The following is an 18,418-nucleotide window of genomic DNA, read 5'->3' as shown; positions in this document are numbered from 1 at the left end:
TATTAAAATAGTGCATATTTTTACAATCTGCTAAAAATTTTTTTTTTGTAGAATATACAAAAATATAAATAAAAAAGGAAATGTATTTTACTTCAGGTCTTTCCAATTTTTTTTATTATGAAAAAATTGTTCTGTTCAAAAATTAGCTTAGTTCATTGCCAATGTGTATGTTTTTTTAAAATTTTTTATAGACTACGAAAATAAACAATTCTTTTGATTATTTAAACAATTCGAAATATTTTTGTACAATTAAATGTTTTTTAAATATCTACCAAACGATTAAAAATTTACTCGAAAATGTATTTTTAGATAATAGGAAATTCTTGTTGATTATTTAAATTTTACTATAAAGGGATCTGGTTCACTTCAATTTTCTTTTTTTGTTTAAAGTCATCTTTGATATTAGCTGTAGATAAATTTACAAAATTTATATATACATTTTCAAATTTATTAAAAATAGATACAAGTAATCTTTTATTTTTTTTTCTAAGGAAAATTGCATTTTCCAAACAATTATGATTTGAAATAGTTTAAAAGATAATAATCAAGAAAAAAAGATAGCTGTGGTTTTGCCGAAGCTAAATTAACATTTATACAGAATTATACAGAATTTCATCATTAAAATCACATATACTACTAATGTAAATTTATGAGTTTATATTAAAATAAATCAAATTGATAAAAGTTTTGCTAGAGATATTTATGGTTTAATTTTAGACATCCATTAATCCTATTTAGGGAATTGGTATTCAAAGCTGTAAAATGTATTTAAATAAAAATGTAAAATGTAAAGAAGTAATATACACATATAATAAAATTATAAAAATATATATCTTATATATATATATATATACATATATAATGAATTCTGTATTTCATCAAAATATATATATAAAAACATATATCTTATATAAATAATAATAAATAATAAATAAATTTAATTTTGAGAAGCATTATATGATATGATTAATATACCTAATTGCTAAAATGGCAGCTGTCTATAAACTTTTAATTAACGCTCCAGTGTTTAAGTGTGGTAGATATTATATAGTGTAACAATTAATATCCAATTTTAGACAATATATGTTACCACAGAATACAGCTTCACCCATATAAACCGACCCAATGATTTGTATAATAACCATAAATGTATATTTTTTTAAATAAGGAAACAGCATTTTTTTTTAAATGTATAATATAATTTGTGATATGAAAAACAGACAACTCAAGAAAATTTCGTATTAGAACCTTGTGAATTATTAATGCTCTATTTACTCCTATTGGTATAAATTGGTATAAATTCTATCAAATATTATCCACGTCCAACATACATCAAATTTCAACAAAGTTCTTTTATATGTTAAATAATAAGATTAAATAAGTTCAAATTGCTTAATTTTTTTTTTGTAATATATAATCTTTAGCTTTTTTAACTGTCAAATACTACAGATTTTTAATATATAATATATACATTTTGTTTAACCAAATACAACATAAAATTTTTAGACTAAAGAATATAAAAATATTTATTTTTGAAGTAAAATCAAAGTGTGTTGATTATAAATTAATTGTGTTCCATGGTACATTAGGACGAATGACATTCTCAGGGACATCAAGATTGATCCCATCAAAAAATACATAAAGGATAGAGCCCTCAAATTATTTGCAAAAACTAACAGACTTACCAACACCGCGTTATTAAATCTTAGAATGGTTACAGGCTCCTTGGAGAGGTATGCAGATCTGAGGTCAATTATTGTTAGTCTGATGAAGTGATAAACAATAATCTAGTCAAGGTGTTAAGAGGGGTTTTCAAAATACCTCGAGTTAAAAAAGAGTATAAGTGCTTAATTGCACTACCCTAAAACAACTTCAACATAATAATAAATTAATTGTGAATTCAATTGAATTTTTTGGTCAGCCAAAAATTCAATTAATTAAAATAATTTAAAAAATAAATTTTTGTTGTTGTTTCACTTCTGTTCGAAAACCTCTTGAATTCAATTTATTTAATTTTATTTAAATTTTAAGTTTTTATATTTAGTTCGGACTAGGTTGATATATTTAATTATATTGTGAACTATTCAAAGAACACTAACAATTTTTTTTTGGACTCCGTATATAAATTATTTAAGATTGAAATTTTTACCATACTATCTATTAGAAAAGAACTATGTTACATATAGAAAACCATTTATAGCAAGATAAATTTAAACAAATTTAAGCAAATTTTTTTGTGCTAAGCGTACAGCTACTTCGGATATCATCATTATCCACCATCGTCGTATACATCGTCTTAAGAAACATTTATTGGTTTAATTGTTTATAACAGTTTTGTACTACAAATATCAGGATTTAACCCTATTAAACCAAAATTTTAACCGTGCATTCACATGATAACATACAAAACTAATGTACCTAATGTGTTATGGTCAGAACTTAAGCATAAACTACAGTTGTATAAATTCACTTAACTACTACAATTTTCAGTTATTTAACTATTGTTAAATAGTTCGTTATTTTTTCTTATTTTTTTTTAACATAAATAAGAAATTGACTAATTATCTTGTGAGAACACAAGATTTCATTTTTATCAAATGAAAACAATTAAATTTGATAAGAGTACATACATACCAATATTAATTAAATAATAATCGAAAAATGTCACTAGTGTAAAGATATTTCAGGAACCATAAAAAAAACTAATTTATCCTTTTCTACATAAGGAAACACTATTTTTGCTTATTTAACAGTAAATCTTGGATAGATTTCAATATTCGTATATAATATACATGATAGCACTGTCTGGCGTGCCCGAATCTGAAAGAATATAAATCTTGCCAGATGAGACTTGTAACGTGTAGTGTTAACTTATTTTTCTTTTGCTAAACGGAATTTTAAAGCAATTAGTTTTGATTCCATTCATAGTCACAAACACCACTAAAAAACAAATTTTTATTCAGGCAAAAAATATTAGCTTTATACCTGCGGTACAAAAACTCTATTTATTTATAAAATATATATTTATAAAAATATAATACAATATATATAAAGTCAAACTTCCATAACACCAATTTCTATAACTCGAATTTTCTATAACTCGGACGAAATAAAGTGCAACAGGGTTTAGAGAGTAACTTAGAAGTACAATTCTTTAACTCGAAGTCTCCATAAGTCGAACCTTTTTCTTCGAGTTATGGAAATTTAATTGTATTTATAAAAAATAAATAAGGCTTTTCAACCATTTTTAACCCTATTCTTTTTAAGTCAAGTTCATAAAATTATATGTTCTATTCAATGAAGCATTATTATTTATCTCTTTAATTTATTTGCCAGAGCTTTGATATTTTAAACAAAAGAACATCAATTTAGATTTTTTTTGTTAAATAACAAAATAAAATAAAGTTTGACTTTTATTTGAAGATTTAAAATTTTTTTTTATTTATAATTTGTTTATTTTTTATTTATATTATAACCTTCACATTAACTTTAAAATAATTAAGCTACTTAAATGAAGTTTATTTAACAAAATTTTTAATGAACATTTGAAAAACAATTATTTGTGAATAATAAAATACTAAGATGAGAGAAATTTTATTTACTACTTCTTGGTATATATTGAAAAAAATTTTTTTTGTATATAGTTGTGAAATAAATAAAAAAATATTCATAAATGAAATATGAATTAGGTGAAAATATTTAAAACTTTTCATTTTTACTTGCTATGGAAAATTTGTTTATGCAAATTTTTTCGAATTAGATAAATTCTTTTGTATAAGTAATAAAAATTATAGAAACATGCTACTACGAATCTCGAGAGTTTGTATTATCTAATCATTTTAATATATAATATTGTATAATAGACTTCTATAGTTAGCATATGTTTTGTTTATTACTCAAAATAGGTCAATCATAAAGTACATATTCAATATCAACAACTTTCAGTGACAGTTAAGTAAATAATCTGAATAATAAGAACCCTCTCCCATGAATTTTGAAATTATGAAAAAAAGAGTTGTTGTTATTCAGCACTCATATCACTTCAACGATTTTGAAATGCATTACTTCAACCAATTTTAATAAACTTATAAACCTACAAAACTAAAACAGTACCTTTGGCGGTATAGTTCCATATGTGGAAAGTCGCAAAATTTTTAAATGTAGCTGGTCACATAACCAAAATATTATTCTACTTTAACTAAATTACAATTAAGTAACTAAAATTAATTAGAAATCTATTTTCTCATTATTTGTATTTTTAAATAATTTAAATTAATTTTATCCTATACATATTTCGAAATTATTTAAATTTATCTGCCTCTATATTTCAGAGTTTGACGGATATGATTAAATTGGCATACAATCCAGAATATTTCATAGTCAACAAAATCAAATTGAAAATAATATAAATTTATAAAATAATTGTTTTATGGTTACTTAATTAAATAAAAAAAGTAAGCATGACAATTTCAAGCTTTTTGTCATATATTCAACAACGACTAATTGTTTTAGGTAAGTAGTAAACTATAAATATAAAATAAATATATCTTTTAATTTAATGTCCATACAAATAATTGCATCCATACTTTTTTTACATCATAAAAATTTTATAAAGGTTTTACCTATATAAAAACTAAATTTTACTAAAGTGCAAATCAATATAAAAATAGGAAAAACTATTTATTAAATAACATTTAATTATAAATTGAACAAAATTTGCACTTTTGTATATATATATAGCTTTATTTAAGTACCGGCAGAAGCAGAAAGGATTACTGTGTCATCTATGAGTGTACTATGAAATCACTAGCAATCAATTAACAACACCTGCAGTCAAGTCACAAAATACAAATCTGATATCCATTAATTTTTAATTTGCTATAGGAATTTAACGGCTTATATAGGCACTATATGTCCATTGTGATATTCCATTTTAAAATATAAATCATTGTTATTAATATTTAAAATTATTTGTATGATATACATAGTGTCACTTATGTATTAATATACCAAAAATGTGGCAACAGTTACTGGTCAAAAAACTGGTTAAGTCAACACATCCTTAACTTTCGTTTATTATGTCAAATATTTTAAATTATTGTTTAGATGAGCTTGTCAAGGCAGGCACTCTTCTCCATCAGACTCACTCAGATATAGACGTTACACTTGCTACAGTTAAACTGACAATTAAACAAAATAACGTGAGCAATACTAAACTGATGAACCCTGTTATCTAAAATGTAGGTTGACTTGTTCTAATTTGAAAAAAAAAACGTATTAGTCAGCCACTTTAACTAATGCAGAACCTGCTCAGTACTACGATATCTTTTGTCGTGGCTGTGACTCTGAGGATAAGGAGGAGACTACACTTCAGTATCAGTGCCATAATTTAGCTAGGAGAAAATCAAAAATCTTTAGGGACCCTTTTCTTACCGACCTGACTCACATGACTGAGTCCTGCAATATTAAGGACTTGACCAAATTCATAGAACTGCCAGGCTGGTTCTCCTTTACGAAATTGAAGAGTTATTGTCTTTTTTGGCATTTCTCAAAACGGCGAAAAAATCTATGTACGAACCAATGCTATTCCTATAGTACCACAATGAGCCGTTCTTTAAGCTCAAGTGGGCTTTCTTGGATACACGGCTACTATTCCTACCTACCTTTCTACCACTGTTTATCCGTTATCCATACGTTAGTATATTCCCTTAGATTTAATATTGGTTTACAATTATTCACTCATATTTCATTAGATTAGGTTATTAAAAAGTAATACGAGGGCTGTTCGATAAGTCAATGATAATTGCACTAAAATGGTTACTTCTTTTGTTTTGCCTGCTATTGAGCATGTACAAATTTTGGTGGATTCATATAAACGGTGAAAAAAAATCTTACGAGTCTATTTAAAAAAAAGAAGCCGAACAATTAATTTGGAGATACTACACTGACATATGAAGCAATTCAAAAGTGGTTTAATGATTTTCAGTTTGGTTGAATGAGCACCAAATATAATATGCATTCAGGAAACCCAATGTGGTAGCAACTCCAGATATGGTAAATATATCCCATGACTTATAAAGAAGGATCCCCATAAAAAGTGAGCAGGATTATTTAGTTAATTTAGTAAATGTTATAAATTTTTGCAGGGGTGTTTGCATATGAAAAGGTTGTCAGTAATAGTTTGCCGCATTGGATCACAGTGGATAAAAATTGGTACTTATATGACAACATTCAAACAATATTTTTCTAACGCAAAAGAATTTTAGTTCTGATTTACCATTTTACTTCGAAAATTAAAGAGCATATGAAACAGATGACGTTTTCTTTATAAAGAAAGTTCCATACAAATGTCTTGAAATTCAGATTATTTTTCAAAACATTAATCGCGTATTTCCTAATATCGCTTTATGAATTTTAAACAGTTTCAATATAATAATAATGTTTAATTACATTTAATACATTTTCAATAAAAACATTAAACCTTTACCACTATACTTTAAAAGAGGAAAGAGCAGATGAGGCCTATTTTATATATCCCAGATTTATAACACAACCCCTGTACAAAGAAAATTCAATACAAATGTCTAAAATCTCATATACCGTAATTTTGTATTATGACTTTTAAACCATTTCAATCCAAATATAATGTTAAATATATCTTTAACAATAAACCATAAAGCAAGTATTATTCTTTTTGCAATATTTACTTTGCAGGTTATTTACTTCCATTTGCAATATTTTTATTCCTCACACTTGTGATGACCACAAACGACAACATCAATTGTATTGCTTCACTTCTCACCCTACCGGAGGCAACAATTGTAATACCCGATGAAATGGATAATTGTCCCATTGGATTTTTCCATTGCAACACATCAGTTCAATGCGTGCCTCAACGCTTGAATTGCGATGGTGCAGTAGACTGTGATGATGCGTCCGATGAGTGGAATTGTGTGAATGATGTTGATGCTAAGTTCTGGGATCATTTATTTCGCAAACAACCTTTTGGACGACACGACGATGTGCCAATAGGCACGTGTTGTAAGTATGTGGGTGAAGATAAATAACACATTAAACAAACAGAGTAGATGGAAAATGCCAGAGCAGAAAGCAAATATTAGTAGTAAAGTTTTATTTTCAATATATACAGTTTGATATTTTCAAATGTTATCATTAAAAATTTGTAAAAGTAGTATACAATTTTTAAATTTTTTTTCTTTAATTAAATTTTTAGTGTGGCCAAGCAATAATTTAAGTTGCCCATGTAGAGGCAATGAAATTTTATGCCGTTTTCAACAAATGACTTCAGTTCCTTTGGGCTTACCTATGAACGATGTAGCGACACTGTGAGATTTTTTACAATTTTTATTAATTAAGTTAATTGTAAATAATTTTAAATATTTTTTTCATAATTGCATTATACTTTGCCATCGCAGTGATTTAACTGGAAACAATTTTACAACGATAGATGAACATTTTTTTCAAAATATACCTGTGATTGAAAGTCTGTAAGTATTAAAAAATTTTGTGTAAGTAAATTACAGAAGTTTATCAACTTTTGTGTTTATTGGTTCAAGATCCTTCACAAAAGCTTCAACAAAAAATGTATCAATTCGGTCGATTGCTTTTCTTAAAATATATTTTTAGAACTATATACATATGTACATCCTATATAAAGAATAAATTTAAATATCACCTATTTTTACTTTTAAACTTTTGTCACATTTAAAAGCAAAATCATTCATATAAAAAGCAATCACTTTGCCAACATCCCTTTTATGCTTCACTAATTTGTCAATCAATCTTAAAAATATTTAGGTGTAACATTCAATTTTCTAAATTTATTCAATTTATAAAACGTTCTAAGATACATTTTTTGATTATTTTTTGTCACATTTCTTTGTTCTTTTGTTAAATACAAAGCAGTATTTATTCACTTTCATTTATCATATGAAATATAATTTTGAATATTGTTTAATTTTAGCAAGCGTATGTGATGAATAATAAAATAAATGTTTAGATATTTGTTAAAGATAAGTATACAGGGTGTTCCATATTAAAGCTACAGAAACTTTATTAAATGAAAAAATTAAGCAGAACGGATATGGGATTAATTTTTAATATGAGGGCTGAATAAAACAAATTTTTTTCGGCAAATAAACATTTCTTTTTTTCTATATAGTCACCTTTTAGCTCGATACATTTAGTCCAGTGTTTTTCTAATTTCCTTATTCCCTCCAAATAATGCGTTTTTTCAAAGCTCTCAAAATACGCGTTTGTTTCGGTAATGACTTCTTCATTCGACTCAAATCTCTTACCGCCCAGCAATTTCTTTAGGTTTGGAAACAGAAAATAGTCGCAGAGGGCTAAATCTGGAGAATATGCTGGATGGGGTAGCAGTTTGTATCCCAATTCGTGGCTTTGAGATCGTAATGCTTAATCAGTACACGAAATTCACTTTTTTCCATTTTCGTAAAAATTCACGAGGTTATCTGCTTTGAACGGCTATCAAAGAACAACTGAACGACGTAGCTTGCTCAAAATTAAAAAGTTGCCCACTGGTAGATTACAACCGACGGCAGCACTGTTGCATTTGGAGTAACTGTGCGGGAAATTCAAAAAGTCACTGACTTATCAAACCGCCCTCGTATTAACTGTACAACCTACAATCAGCAGAACCTTCATATGAATCTCAAAAATGACATCCGAATAGTTTAACTCATCATTTTCTTACTTGTCACACATGTATATACAGTTTGTGAATAGAAAACAAAAATCCTCAAAAAAAAAATAAAAATTATGAGACAATAACTGTTTTAATTTTAAAAATCATTGGATTAAATGGACTGGTTTTCACAGATTAAATGGAAATAACACACTTATTACATCGGAATTGTGAAAATCTTAATAAGTGTAAGTCAATGTGTTAAAGTAAGACCTATGGCCTACGAAACATGGCCAACGGGTTCAATAACTCGCATGCAGTACCGTAAGTCATACCATTAAAAATAAAATATTTTGATAGAATTGATAGAATTTTAAAAAATAAATTAATGAAAGTTATTATTATTTAACTTTATCGTTATATATTTATTTTTCTCTGGAAAAATTATAAACGTATATATTTATTTCTGTCGCCCTCCAACCTATGCAGTGATTTGTATTGGCCCGCGATCTTATCTGGTCTAGGCAGCCTAGGCAGCATAGAACTTTACCTGCTTACATAAAGTATTTTGAAGATATTGATGTTTCTATAATTGAAGTTTTTTTTAAAGCTAACTTATCTTTGACACCCTTTATATCGATTAGCATACAACATAAATAGTATCAATTTCTCTTACCACATAAAATCTTAACTTTTTCTTTGACAAAGTAGTAACCTTTTATAAACCTATGGTATATATCGGTTTGATATAAAACAATCTGCATATGTTCAAATATAATGTTTATGTATTCTGGTGCAAACATTAATGTTTTTTTATGAATTATTGTTAGAGAACTTATTTTTTATATTAACATTCAAATTTGTTTTCTATTTATTTTAGAGTATTAAAATTCTGTTCTATTGAAACGATATCGCCATTTGCATTCAAAACACTCAGCGAAAATCCATTAAAAACCATGTAAGTGTAATTTCCAATATACTTCAAAATATTATCTCAAACATAATCTGTTTGTAGTAATATGAAAACACTATGCGTTAAATTTATATCTTGCAGATACTTGGACGAAAATAAAATTCAGAGCTTACCGAAAGATATGTTTCCTGCTGGCAATGTCTTAGGAATCCTGTGAGTACTTTTTGCAGTGGTGTACTAAAAATTTTAAGATAGGGGATTGATATGTTGATATGTTTTTATAAATATGTATAATCCTTTTGCTTACCTTCTTGAACACTTTTTTTCAAATTCAATTGGTAATTGAAACAGTAGGGAAAGCTATCAATAATCGAAAAATACAATATTAGCAAACAACACATCGTTTCAATTTTTCCTCTTCTGTATTGATTAATTTAAGTGAAGTAAAGGAAGGAACAAGTCCTCCTCAATTAGATAAAAAGGCGAATTGATTCCACAATTCCACGTATTGGTGGGTAGGATAATAATAATAATAGAACCAACGCGAAGCATTGATAAATGCCAGAATCTGCACAACGCTAATGCTGAAAATATCATTGAGTGTGTTAAAGAGTGAGGAGGCCATAGCTTAAGCCTGATTCTGGACAAGCCTGGACACAACAGGTATTCTGGTGTCTTCTCTATGAACTCTTCCTCTGTCTCAGACTGTTCAGTATATAAGAGAAAGAAAATATCACTGTATCTTTCAGAAATGTGGTGCACACCTTATTTTCTGAAATAATGATAGAACTATTTAAAGAATAATCGATTTGTAGACAGATAATCTATCCCACTCAATCAATTGACTACACCACTGCCAAGCAGCAAACAAACTTTTATAATATTTTTTGTTTTTTTTTTGAAAATTCAGAAATTCGCAATGTGAATTTATTTTATAGAACTTATGCAAATGAAACTTTGGAAACAGAAATTTCTACACATTTAATTTCAAAATTATAGAAAAAATTTATTAAATAAAACGTAAAACTTTGTCATAAGTTGGACCGGTAATAATATGTTATGTCGAGGTGGTTGATAGAGCTTATGGTAAATCTACTTTATTTAAACCAACGAGCTTATATGAAAGATGACCCTAGTATGGTAAATTTAGTTTATTTAAACCTATCAAGTAGTATGATGTCTCATACAAATGTAAGACTGTGTTTTTGTAAATAAAATAAAACTTAAATATTGACAGACAAAAGTCTTAATTTGCTTAAGTTAGCTTAGGCGATCTTCTGCATATATTGTACAATGAATCTCATAGATTGCAATATAGTATTGCACTTTCTTCATCAAGAATTTTATCCTTTTTTAATTATTTTTTACTGTTTTTGGAGAAAAATCAGAAAATATCAGGAGTTCAGATATTCTCTTATTTAGATTCAACGGCCTTTGCTTAAGTTATGATGATTTCGCTATATATACAGATCTTTTGTCATCTTAATAAAATAAATTGTAACATACTAGAAAAAAAACGGATTAAGGAACATAATTTTAATAATATGTTTTCCATATGATTTTAGTATTCTCTCAGGGAATCAAATTAATGAGCTGCATAACTACGATTTTGAGCATCTTGAAAATCTTGAAGAACTGTAAGTAATGCAAACAAATATTTTATAAATATTTCATGTCTTTTTGAAATTTTTATCTAAAATTCTTTATATTTTATCTTTAAATTTTATTTTCGAATATAAAACAAGTAATTGTTTAAACTTTTAGTGATTTGCGATCGAATCGAATTGAAACTTTTGAGCTTGATGTGTTTAAACCTATGATGAACTTAGAAGTGCTGTAAGTAATATTTAAATATTACTATTAATATATAATACAAGTACATATGTTCATATTTTACAACTCAAAAACGCTCATTGAGCGAAAACAGTAGTTTCAAACAGAAAATATTAGGGTATGGGACTTATGGGACTTATAAAAAAAACCAGAACACGTTGTGTACAATTTGAAGTACCACGAATCGAAAACCGTGTTAAGTCACTTGTTCAAACAACCAAAACACGTTATGCGAATTGAAAAATGGTTTCTAATGGCTTTCTAAATAATTTCTAAAGAACATTAACACGATATTTAGATGTCGTCATCACGTTAAGACACCTCAAAGAAATGAATTATTTTAACACGATAGCCATATTATACAATATCACATTATTCAATTACAGAACTTATTGTCGCCAATTAATACTGGAGGATCTATTACACAATGCTATTAAACTTTGAATCTAATATAGTCAGTGTACTTGAGCACTTTTACTCTCTATTAACTGCGAGGTTTCTTCATAACCCCTCTCTACGCCTTGACTGGATTATTGTTTTTCACTTCATTACACTAAGCAATAATTGATCTCGGATCTGCATACCTCCCCGAGGAACCTGTAACCATTCTGAGATTTGATAACACGGTGTTGGTAAGCCTGTCAAAATTTCGTAAATAATTTCTGGGCTCTATCATTTATGTATTTTTTGATTGGATCAATCTTGATGTCCCTGAGGATGTCATTTGTCCTAATGTACCATGGTACATTGAAAAGTTTTCTCAGAGACTGGCTTTGTGCAATTGCTACCTGGCGAATAGTAGTGTTTCAGGCCTTGGTCGAATTATTTGGTTATATAACAGCTTCCTGTTTATAGGATTGAGATTTATTATACACAGAAACTATGGGTTTTATTTGTTTTATTCAAATGTATTTATAAATTTTTTCTACGAGTGTTCTGAAGTAAACACTGGTCGTCTGTCACATTTTGTCCGTTCAAAAGTGATGTCTGGTCAAAATAGGTAACTTTTAATCATACGAATGATTGAGAAATTTTGGTATTAAAAGACTGTAATACCAAAAAAAGTGTCATTTCTAACATACATGGGCGTAGATTGTGAGGTTCTACTGTATATTTAATTTTTGTAGCATTTCTACATTATTTTTGTCAAAAATAAACAACTTGTAACGTTTTTACTATACACACGAAGTAAAATATTGTACAAAATATTTAAGAAGTGATAACATTGTCATTTCAGTTATCTCAACGAAAATCGTATTATTCGCATCCGTCCTGGGATGTTCCCGTTGCTAAGGAAATTGCATACATTGTCGCTGACGCAGAACAAAATAATTGATATTGAACGCTCCGCATTTACATTTCCCAACCTAAGACACTTGTAAGTAGAGGAAGCTATTTGCATTTAGTCACTTTAATAAAAAAAATGTATAAAATGAAAAATAATAAAAATAAATAAAAAATAATAAAAATATATAAAAAATTATTAAAATGTTTACAAATATCAACAAAAAATATGTGTTAACTTCAAATTTTCTCATACTTTTTGAACAATGTTCAGTTTGCATGAAACATTTTCCTTAAAAAAGAAAATCAATTTTTTATTCAAATTTCTACAATTTAATTCACTTCAAGAAAATTTAATACTAAAATTGAAAAAAATTTTATTTACTTAGAAAAAAATTCTGTTCCGTTTTAGATTTCTTGCAGGCAATCGCTTAACCATATTAAGAAATCAAACATTTTGTTATCTCAGCTTATTGCAAGGACTGTAAGTATATTTGATTTTAAATAAAACATTAACTCATTATAAAAAATATTGAAATTGATGGAAAGATATAAAAAGTTTGTAGTGTATATAATTTAGAAAAGTACTTTGGTATTTGAACCACTTTAATTATTGGTAAAAAAATATGTCTCTTAACTCCCGTGATTAAAAAGTGAATTGTAAACTACCTAAGCTTAACAACGTATTTTTGGACATACGATCTCTTAAGATGCTACTGTATCTGTTCTTTAAGAACATCAGAATTTATTGGATATTTTTTGCGCACCCCACCTTAAGATGCGTTCAGAGATAAGTAGAATTCTTAATGCCTTAGTACAAATATTTCTTTTATTTAAATTTAGTTCAAATTTAAAATTTAGTTTAACTTTCTCATCAAACTGGTCTTTGAATAATCACATCATGTTGTAGCTCATTCTGGTCTCTCTTGAATTGTCCAGCTTTAACTAGTGCTAAGACTAGATCTATAGAAAAGTACATTCTTCACCATTTATTGCATTCTTTATGGAAATGGACAAAAGTTCTGTTTTATTAAAGAACCCTTATCTATTTTCGAAGAATTTAGTATCAAAACAGCGAAAATTGGCAAATTTTTAAAATCGAAAAAGTATATACTAATCATCAACTGAAACCAACCAATCAATTGTATATCGTATAATATATCGGTAATAATATCGTATTACCTAACATGCTATATTAAGTTGTACAATAAGTTCAACGAATGAAAACGAAAAGGGATACCAAGGTGTGATTCTAATTTTTCAAAATGCGATTTCTATCGCAGATAGCATTTAGAATTCAATACTCAATAGTACCAAACTCTTATAAATGTTATATAAAACAAACTCTTAACTTAGTTTTACATCGACAAATGACCGGATGGAAGATAAATTTTTGTATACTTAAAACCCGCATTTAAATTTCGTAATGAGAATACTGACAGCAATAAGCATTGTACCTCATATTCATATGTGATCATAAGAAATTAAGGGAGCATAACCTATGCAACATGAGGAAGGAAGGATTTTTAGGACGATGATCGCTTTTTAAATTCGTCAAATTATAATGTTTCTGAAGTGATATACTAAATGAAGTTAAAATATTAATATTTCAAATGGCTTGGATATTGAATAGAAAATCTTAGCCAATATCTAAATAGCGCTACGAGTTACTGAAATGAATGTTCAATAAGGCCAGTTTAAAACTATAATTTAAAAGTAATATAAAAGATTTTCATGATACTATAAGTATTTAAATGTTAACCAAACATGCTCCGAGGAAACAAAAGATCTCAATAGTTGTAGAGTTTCATTATTGATTCCGATAATAACAATGATATAGTCCTACTTCAACAAATCCTTTTTTTAATTAATGACTAATTTCTAGATGCTTAAGAAAACATATAGTCTGTATGTAAAAGATATGGTGATAAAACTTTTGGGAATATCAATTTGTTTAATAAAGTTTCCGTACTTCATATCATATTATTATTTGAAACCCACAGTATATTTGAGGAACTTATAAATTTAACGATATAAGTATTAAAAAAAAATATGATTGAAAAAAGCTTAAGAAATTGATTTTCAGCCACTTAAATGATAACAAGCTCATCAGATTCGAATTAAATGCTTTTGATTGCCTGGGGAATTTAACTTCATTGCTTTTAACTGGAAACGAATTTAAGACCCTCGATACTCGAGTGTTACAAAATTTAACGCATCTCAATTACATGTAAGTTAATTTATACATATGTATGTTAAAATGTGTATGTTAAAACTTATACATCAGAAATAAATATAAAGATAAATAAAACTGAAAACACATTATTACGTGTTTGCAGATACTTTTCATGGTTCCATTTATGTCGAGCTGCCATGCATGTACGTGTCTGTGAGCCACGTGGCGATGGTATCAGTAGCACATATCACTTGTTGGACAACACCATACTAAGAGCGAGGTAATCTCAGTAGAATTTTAACTAAAAATGTATTACTTAAGAAAAACTAACTAAAACAAATACTTGAAAGTAGAAGTATATATTGGGAGCATGAGTTTATAAAAAAAAGGTTTTGATTTAGTGTTACAGTACGTTCGAGTTGATACTAATTTTTTATAACAAATTTAAATATAAGTTGGTCCTTCCACCGAAGATGTGGATGTCCTCTATGGCATTATCCACCTGCAGATACCAAATCAAACATCTTTCCAGCCGCGAAACCGCTGAATTTTTATTTTTATGAATTTTAGCTCTTGAAGAAATAACACCAAAACACCTGAAGTGTTTTTCTCCAGGTCTGGCTAGAACTAGGTTTATGCTTCTGGGGGCCCAATTCTTCAACTCACTTAGCATTAGCATTATTCAGATTCTTACCTTTGTTAATGGTTCTGGCTGGTTCTGGTTTGACCCTCTATCTACTACCCACTATTACAAGGTTTTTTGTGGATTCAAAACCGCTTTCCTTTTTTTTTAGCTAATTGGGGGGATTCGTCCTCCCTCCACCACAACTAACTAACTAACCTTATATGCGATATTTAAAAAACTGATCCCACGATAATTGAAGCAGTCTGCAGGATCACCTTTTTTGTGAATTTCTTCACTATTATCTCTGGTAATGCAGAACTCAATTGTATTACGTTTCCTATAATCAAACCATAGAATGGTATTTATTAGAATAAACGACATACAAGTAGCGCTAGAATGTACCTTTATTCAGTAATGATTTTATTTCAATTAACAATTAATTTTCTTTTTTTCTTCTTAATAAAAACACATTTCGGTTATTTATAGTGTATGGGTGATGGCTTTTATTGCGACTGTAGGTAATTTACTAGTTCTTTTTGGACGATACTTCTACAAATCACGCAGCAACGTAGAACATTCACTTTACTTGCGTCATTTGGCGGCCAGTGATTTCCTGATGGGAGTTTACTTAACGATAATTGCCTGTACTGACATTAGTTATCGTGGCGAATATATTGTACATGAACAAGACTGGCGGCAAAGTCACTTGTGCGCCTTTTCGGGTAATACTTTTGGATTAGATATATTTTGTCAGTTCGTAACATTATTTTAATCTTTATTTAAAAGGTTTTTTAAGTACATTTAGTTGCCAGTCATCAACTTTATTGCTGACACTAGTGACATGGGATCGTCTGATGTCAATAATGCGACCGCTAAAACCACGTGATATTGGAAAAACCGGGTAAATTATATGAGTAAACTTTTATATAACTATTTCAGGCAAAAAAGAAAACTTATATAAAAATTTTTACAAAATTTAAAAAGCAAAAACTTTTTAATATGTAATTAATTTCTGAGAAAAAACTTCTAAGAAATGAATATCTGAAAACAAAAAATTTTAATAAATAAAAGAACATCAATTTGAAGTTTTATTTACAAAACAAAAAGCTAAAATGACTTCTTGAGCGACATTTGATTGACAGTTTTCGAATCCTATTCCACTCACCCACTCACCTACTTACACATCACTAAGCAACTTTTAAGAAAATTTAATATTTATAATTTTTACTATATTTTTGTTTATAGAATTGCTTTGCGTTTAACACTTCTATGGGGCGTATCATTCTTTCTGGCTGCTGCACCGCTCTTCCCGCTCAGTTATTTTGGACAACATTTTTATGGCACCAATGGCGTTTGTCTATCGCTGCACATACATGACCCCTACGCAAAGGTTGAAGAGCATCATATTTAAAAACTCTATAAACTCTTATAAACTCTAGTTTAATTAATATTTCACAGGGTTGGGAATATTCTGCAATTTTATTTATATGCATTAACACTTGCTCATTAATTTTTATTTTGATCTCATATGTGCGTATGTTGCAAGCTATAAAAGATTCTGGAGGTTGCATGCGAAGCACATTAAGTGGACGTGAAAATGTAGTGGCAACCAGGTAAAATTATTGTTATATTATTAAATTTTTAATGTAATATTTATTAAGTTTTTTTTTATTTCTAATTACACAAAACTTAAAGATTCGCCATTATTGTAACCACAGACTGCGCTTGTTGGTTACCAATTATTATAGTCAAATTAGCAGCACTTTCAGGTAGCAAATTTTCAAATCTTTTTCACTTCTTTAATTTTTCACTAATTTAATCTCATTTTCAGGATGTGAAATTTCACCAGCAACATATGCTTGGCTAGCAGTACTTGTGCTACCTGTGAATTCTGCCTTAAATCCTATCCTCTATACCCTCACCACTGCTGCTTTCAAGCAACAACTACGACGTTACTGTCCTACTTTGCCGACTTGTTCATTTATTACTGAAACTCGTTCGCAAACACAGACCGGGTATGAGTCTGGTCTCAGCTTAAGCTTGAGCCATTTTGGTAACAATAGTTCTGGACGCAAGCGGTTTATGCCGCGCCGCATGAATTATGTATGAGATCGACGGAGAATCAGTTGGCCTGAGACTGAGTTGTAGTACAAATATAACAACGACAATGGCTGTATATATATATATAGAGTGCGCTTAATTTAGTAAAAAAATAATTGTAATATTCAAATTTGCCAAATTTTCATAAAATTAACCGCATGTAAATATTTTTATATTTTCTATATATTTCGTAAATTATTAAAATTAAGAATTGTAGTTTTAATATTGAAATGTTGGAGTTTAATTTTAAATTAAATATTTTTAAGAAAATTTACTATAAAATTTTGTATTAAAAACGAAAGTTCAATTTCCATAAAAATGCTGTGATTGTGGCATTAATAAAATTAAATGTCCTTTATGATGTTTTAAAATAAAATTTAAAAAAATTGAGTTTTAAAATTAATTGTGAATCGTTTTTGTTGAATTTGCTTAAATATAAAGATGAACGATATTTTATTCAACAGTTGAAATTATAAACGTAGCCATTCTTTAAATATAAAGAACGAAATTTAACTTTAGACTTTACATCATAGACATTGCTCCTCCCTAAAAGTATGATCGAAGTAATATTTCATAATGAAAAAATAGCCCATGCCGTTTTTCAATAGCAAAGGGTTGGGCTTCGTATTTACAGGTAGTCTTTTGGTGTAACCATTGAAACTAGATTCTTGTTACAATGTTCTTTTATTAGCAATTAGGTAAGAATTGTATGATTGTAGTAATATTGCATTATAAAAAGATAACCTAAGACATTTTTCAATAGCGAAAGATTGAGCTTCATATTCACAGGTAGTTTTTGTATGTAACCAGTAAAACCAGATT

The 18,418-nt window shown here is 28.1% G+C and overlaps 1 protein-coding gene across 1 annotated transcript; it reads left to right on the top strand.

Annotated features, from left to right (window-relative positions):
* Window positions 1-4,391: 4,391 nt before the first annotated feature.
* LOC119669577 (relaxin receptor 2) lies at window positions 4,392-17,726 on the top strand. The gene is made up of 18 exons (XM_038079524.1): window positions 4,392-4,512; window positions 6,715-7,041; window positions 7,235-7,346; window positions 7,437-7,508; window positions 9,546-9,623; window positions 9,720-9,791; window positions 11,144-11,215; window positions 11,343-11,414; window positions 12,649-12,789; window positions 13,108-13,179; window positions 14,782-14,925; window positions 15,035-15,151; window positions 15,983-16,218; window positions 16,283-16,397; window positions 16,742-16,886; window positions 16,955-17,109; window positions 17,192-17,265; window positions 17,328-17,726. Exons 1-18 carry the CDS (start codon window positions 4,461-4,463, stop codon window positions 17,603-17,605), a joined length of 2,334 nt encoding a protein of 777 aa, XP_037935452.1. The 5' UTR covers window positions 4,392-4,460; the 3' UTR covers window positions 17,606-17,726.
* Window positions 17,727-18,418: the final 692 nt, after the last annotated feature.

The sequence above is a fragment of the Teleopsis dalmanni genome, chromosome 1 (assembly GCF_002237135.1).
Source record: "Teleopsis dalmanni isolate 2A chromosome 1, ASM223713v2, whole genome shotgun sequence".
Taxonomy (NCBI): domain Eukaryota; kingdom Metazoa; phylum Arthropoda; class Insecta; order Diptera; family Diopsidae; genus Teleopsis; species Teleopsis dalmanni.
The sequence above is the reverse complement of the archived record's forward strand: the minus strand, read 5'-3'. Positions and strand labels throughout refer to the sequence as shown.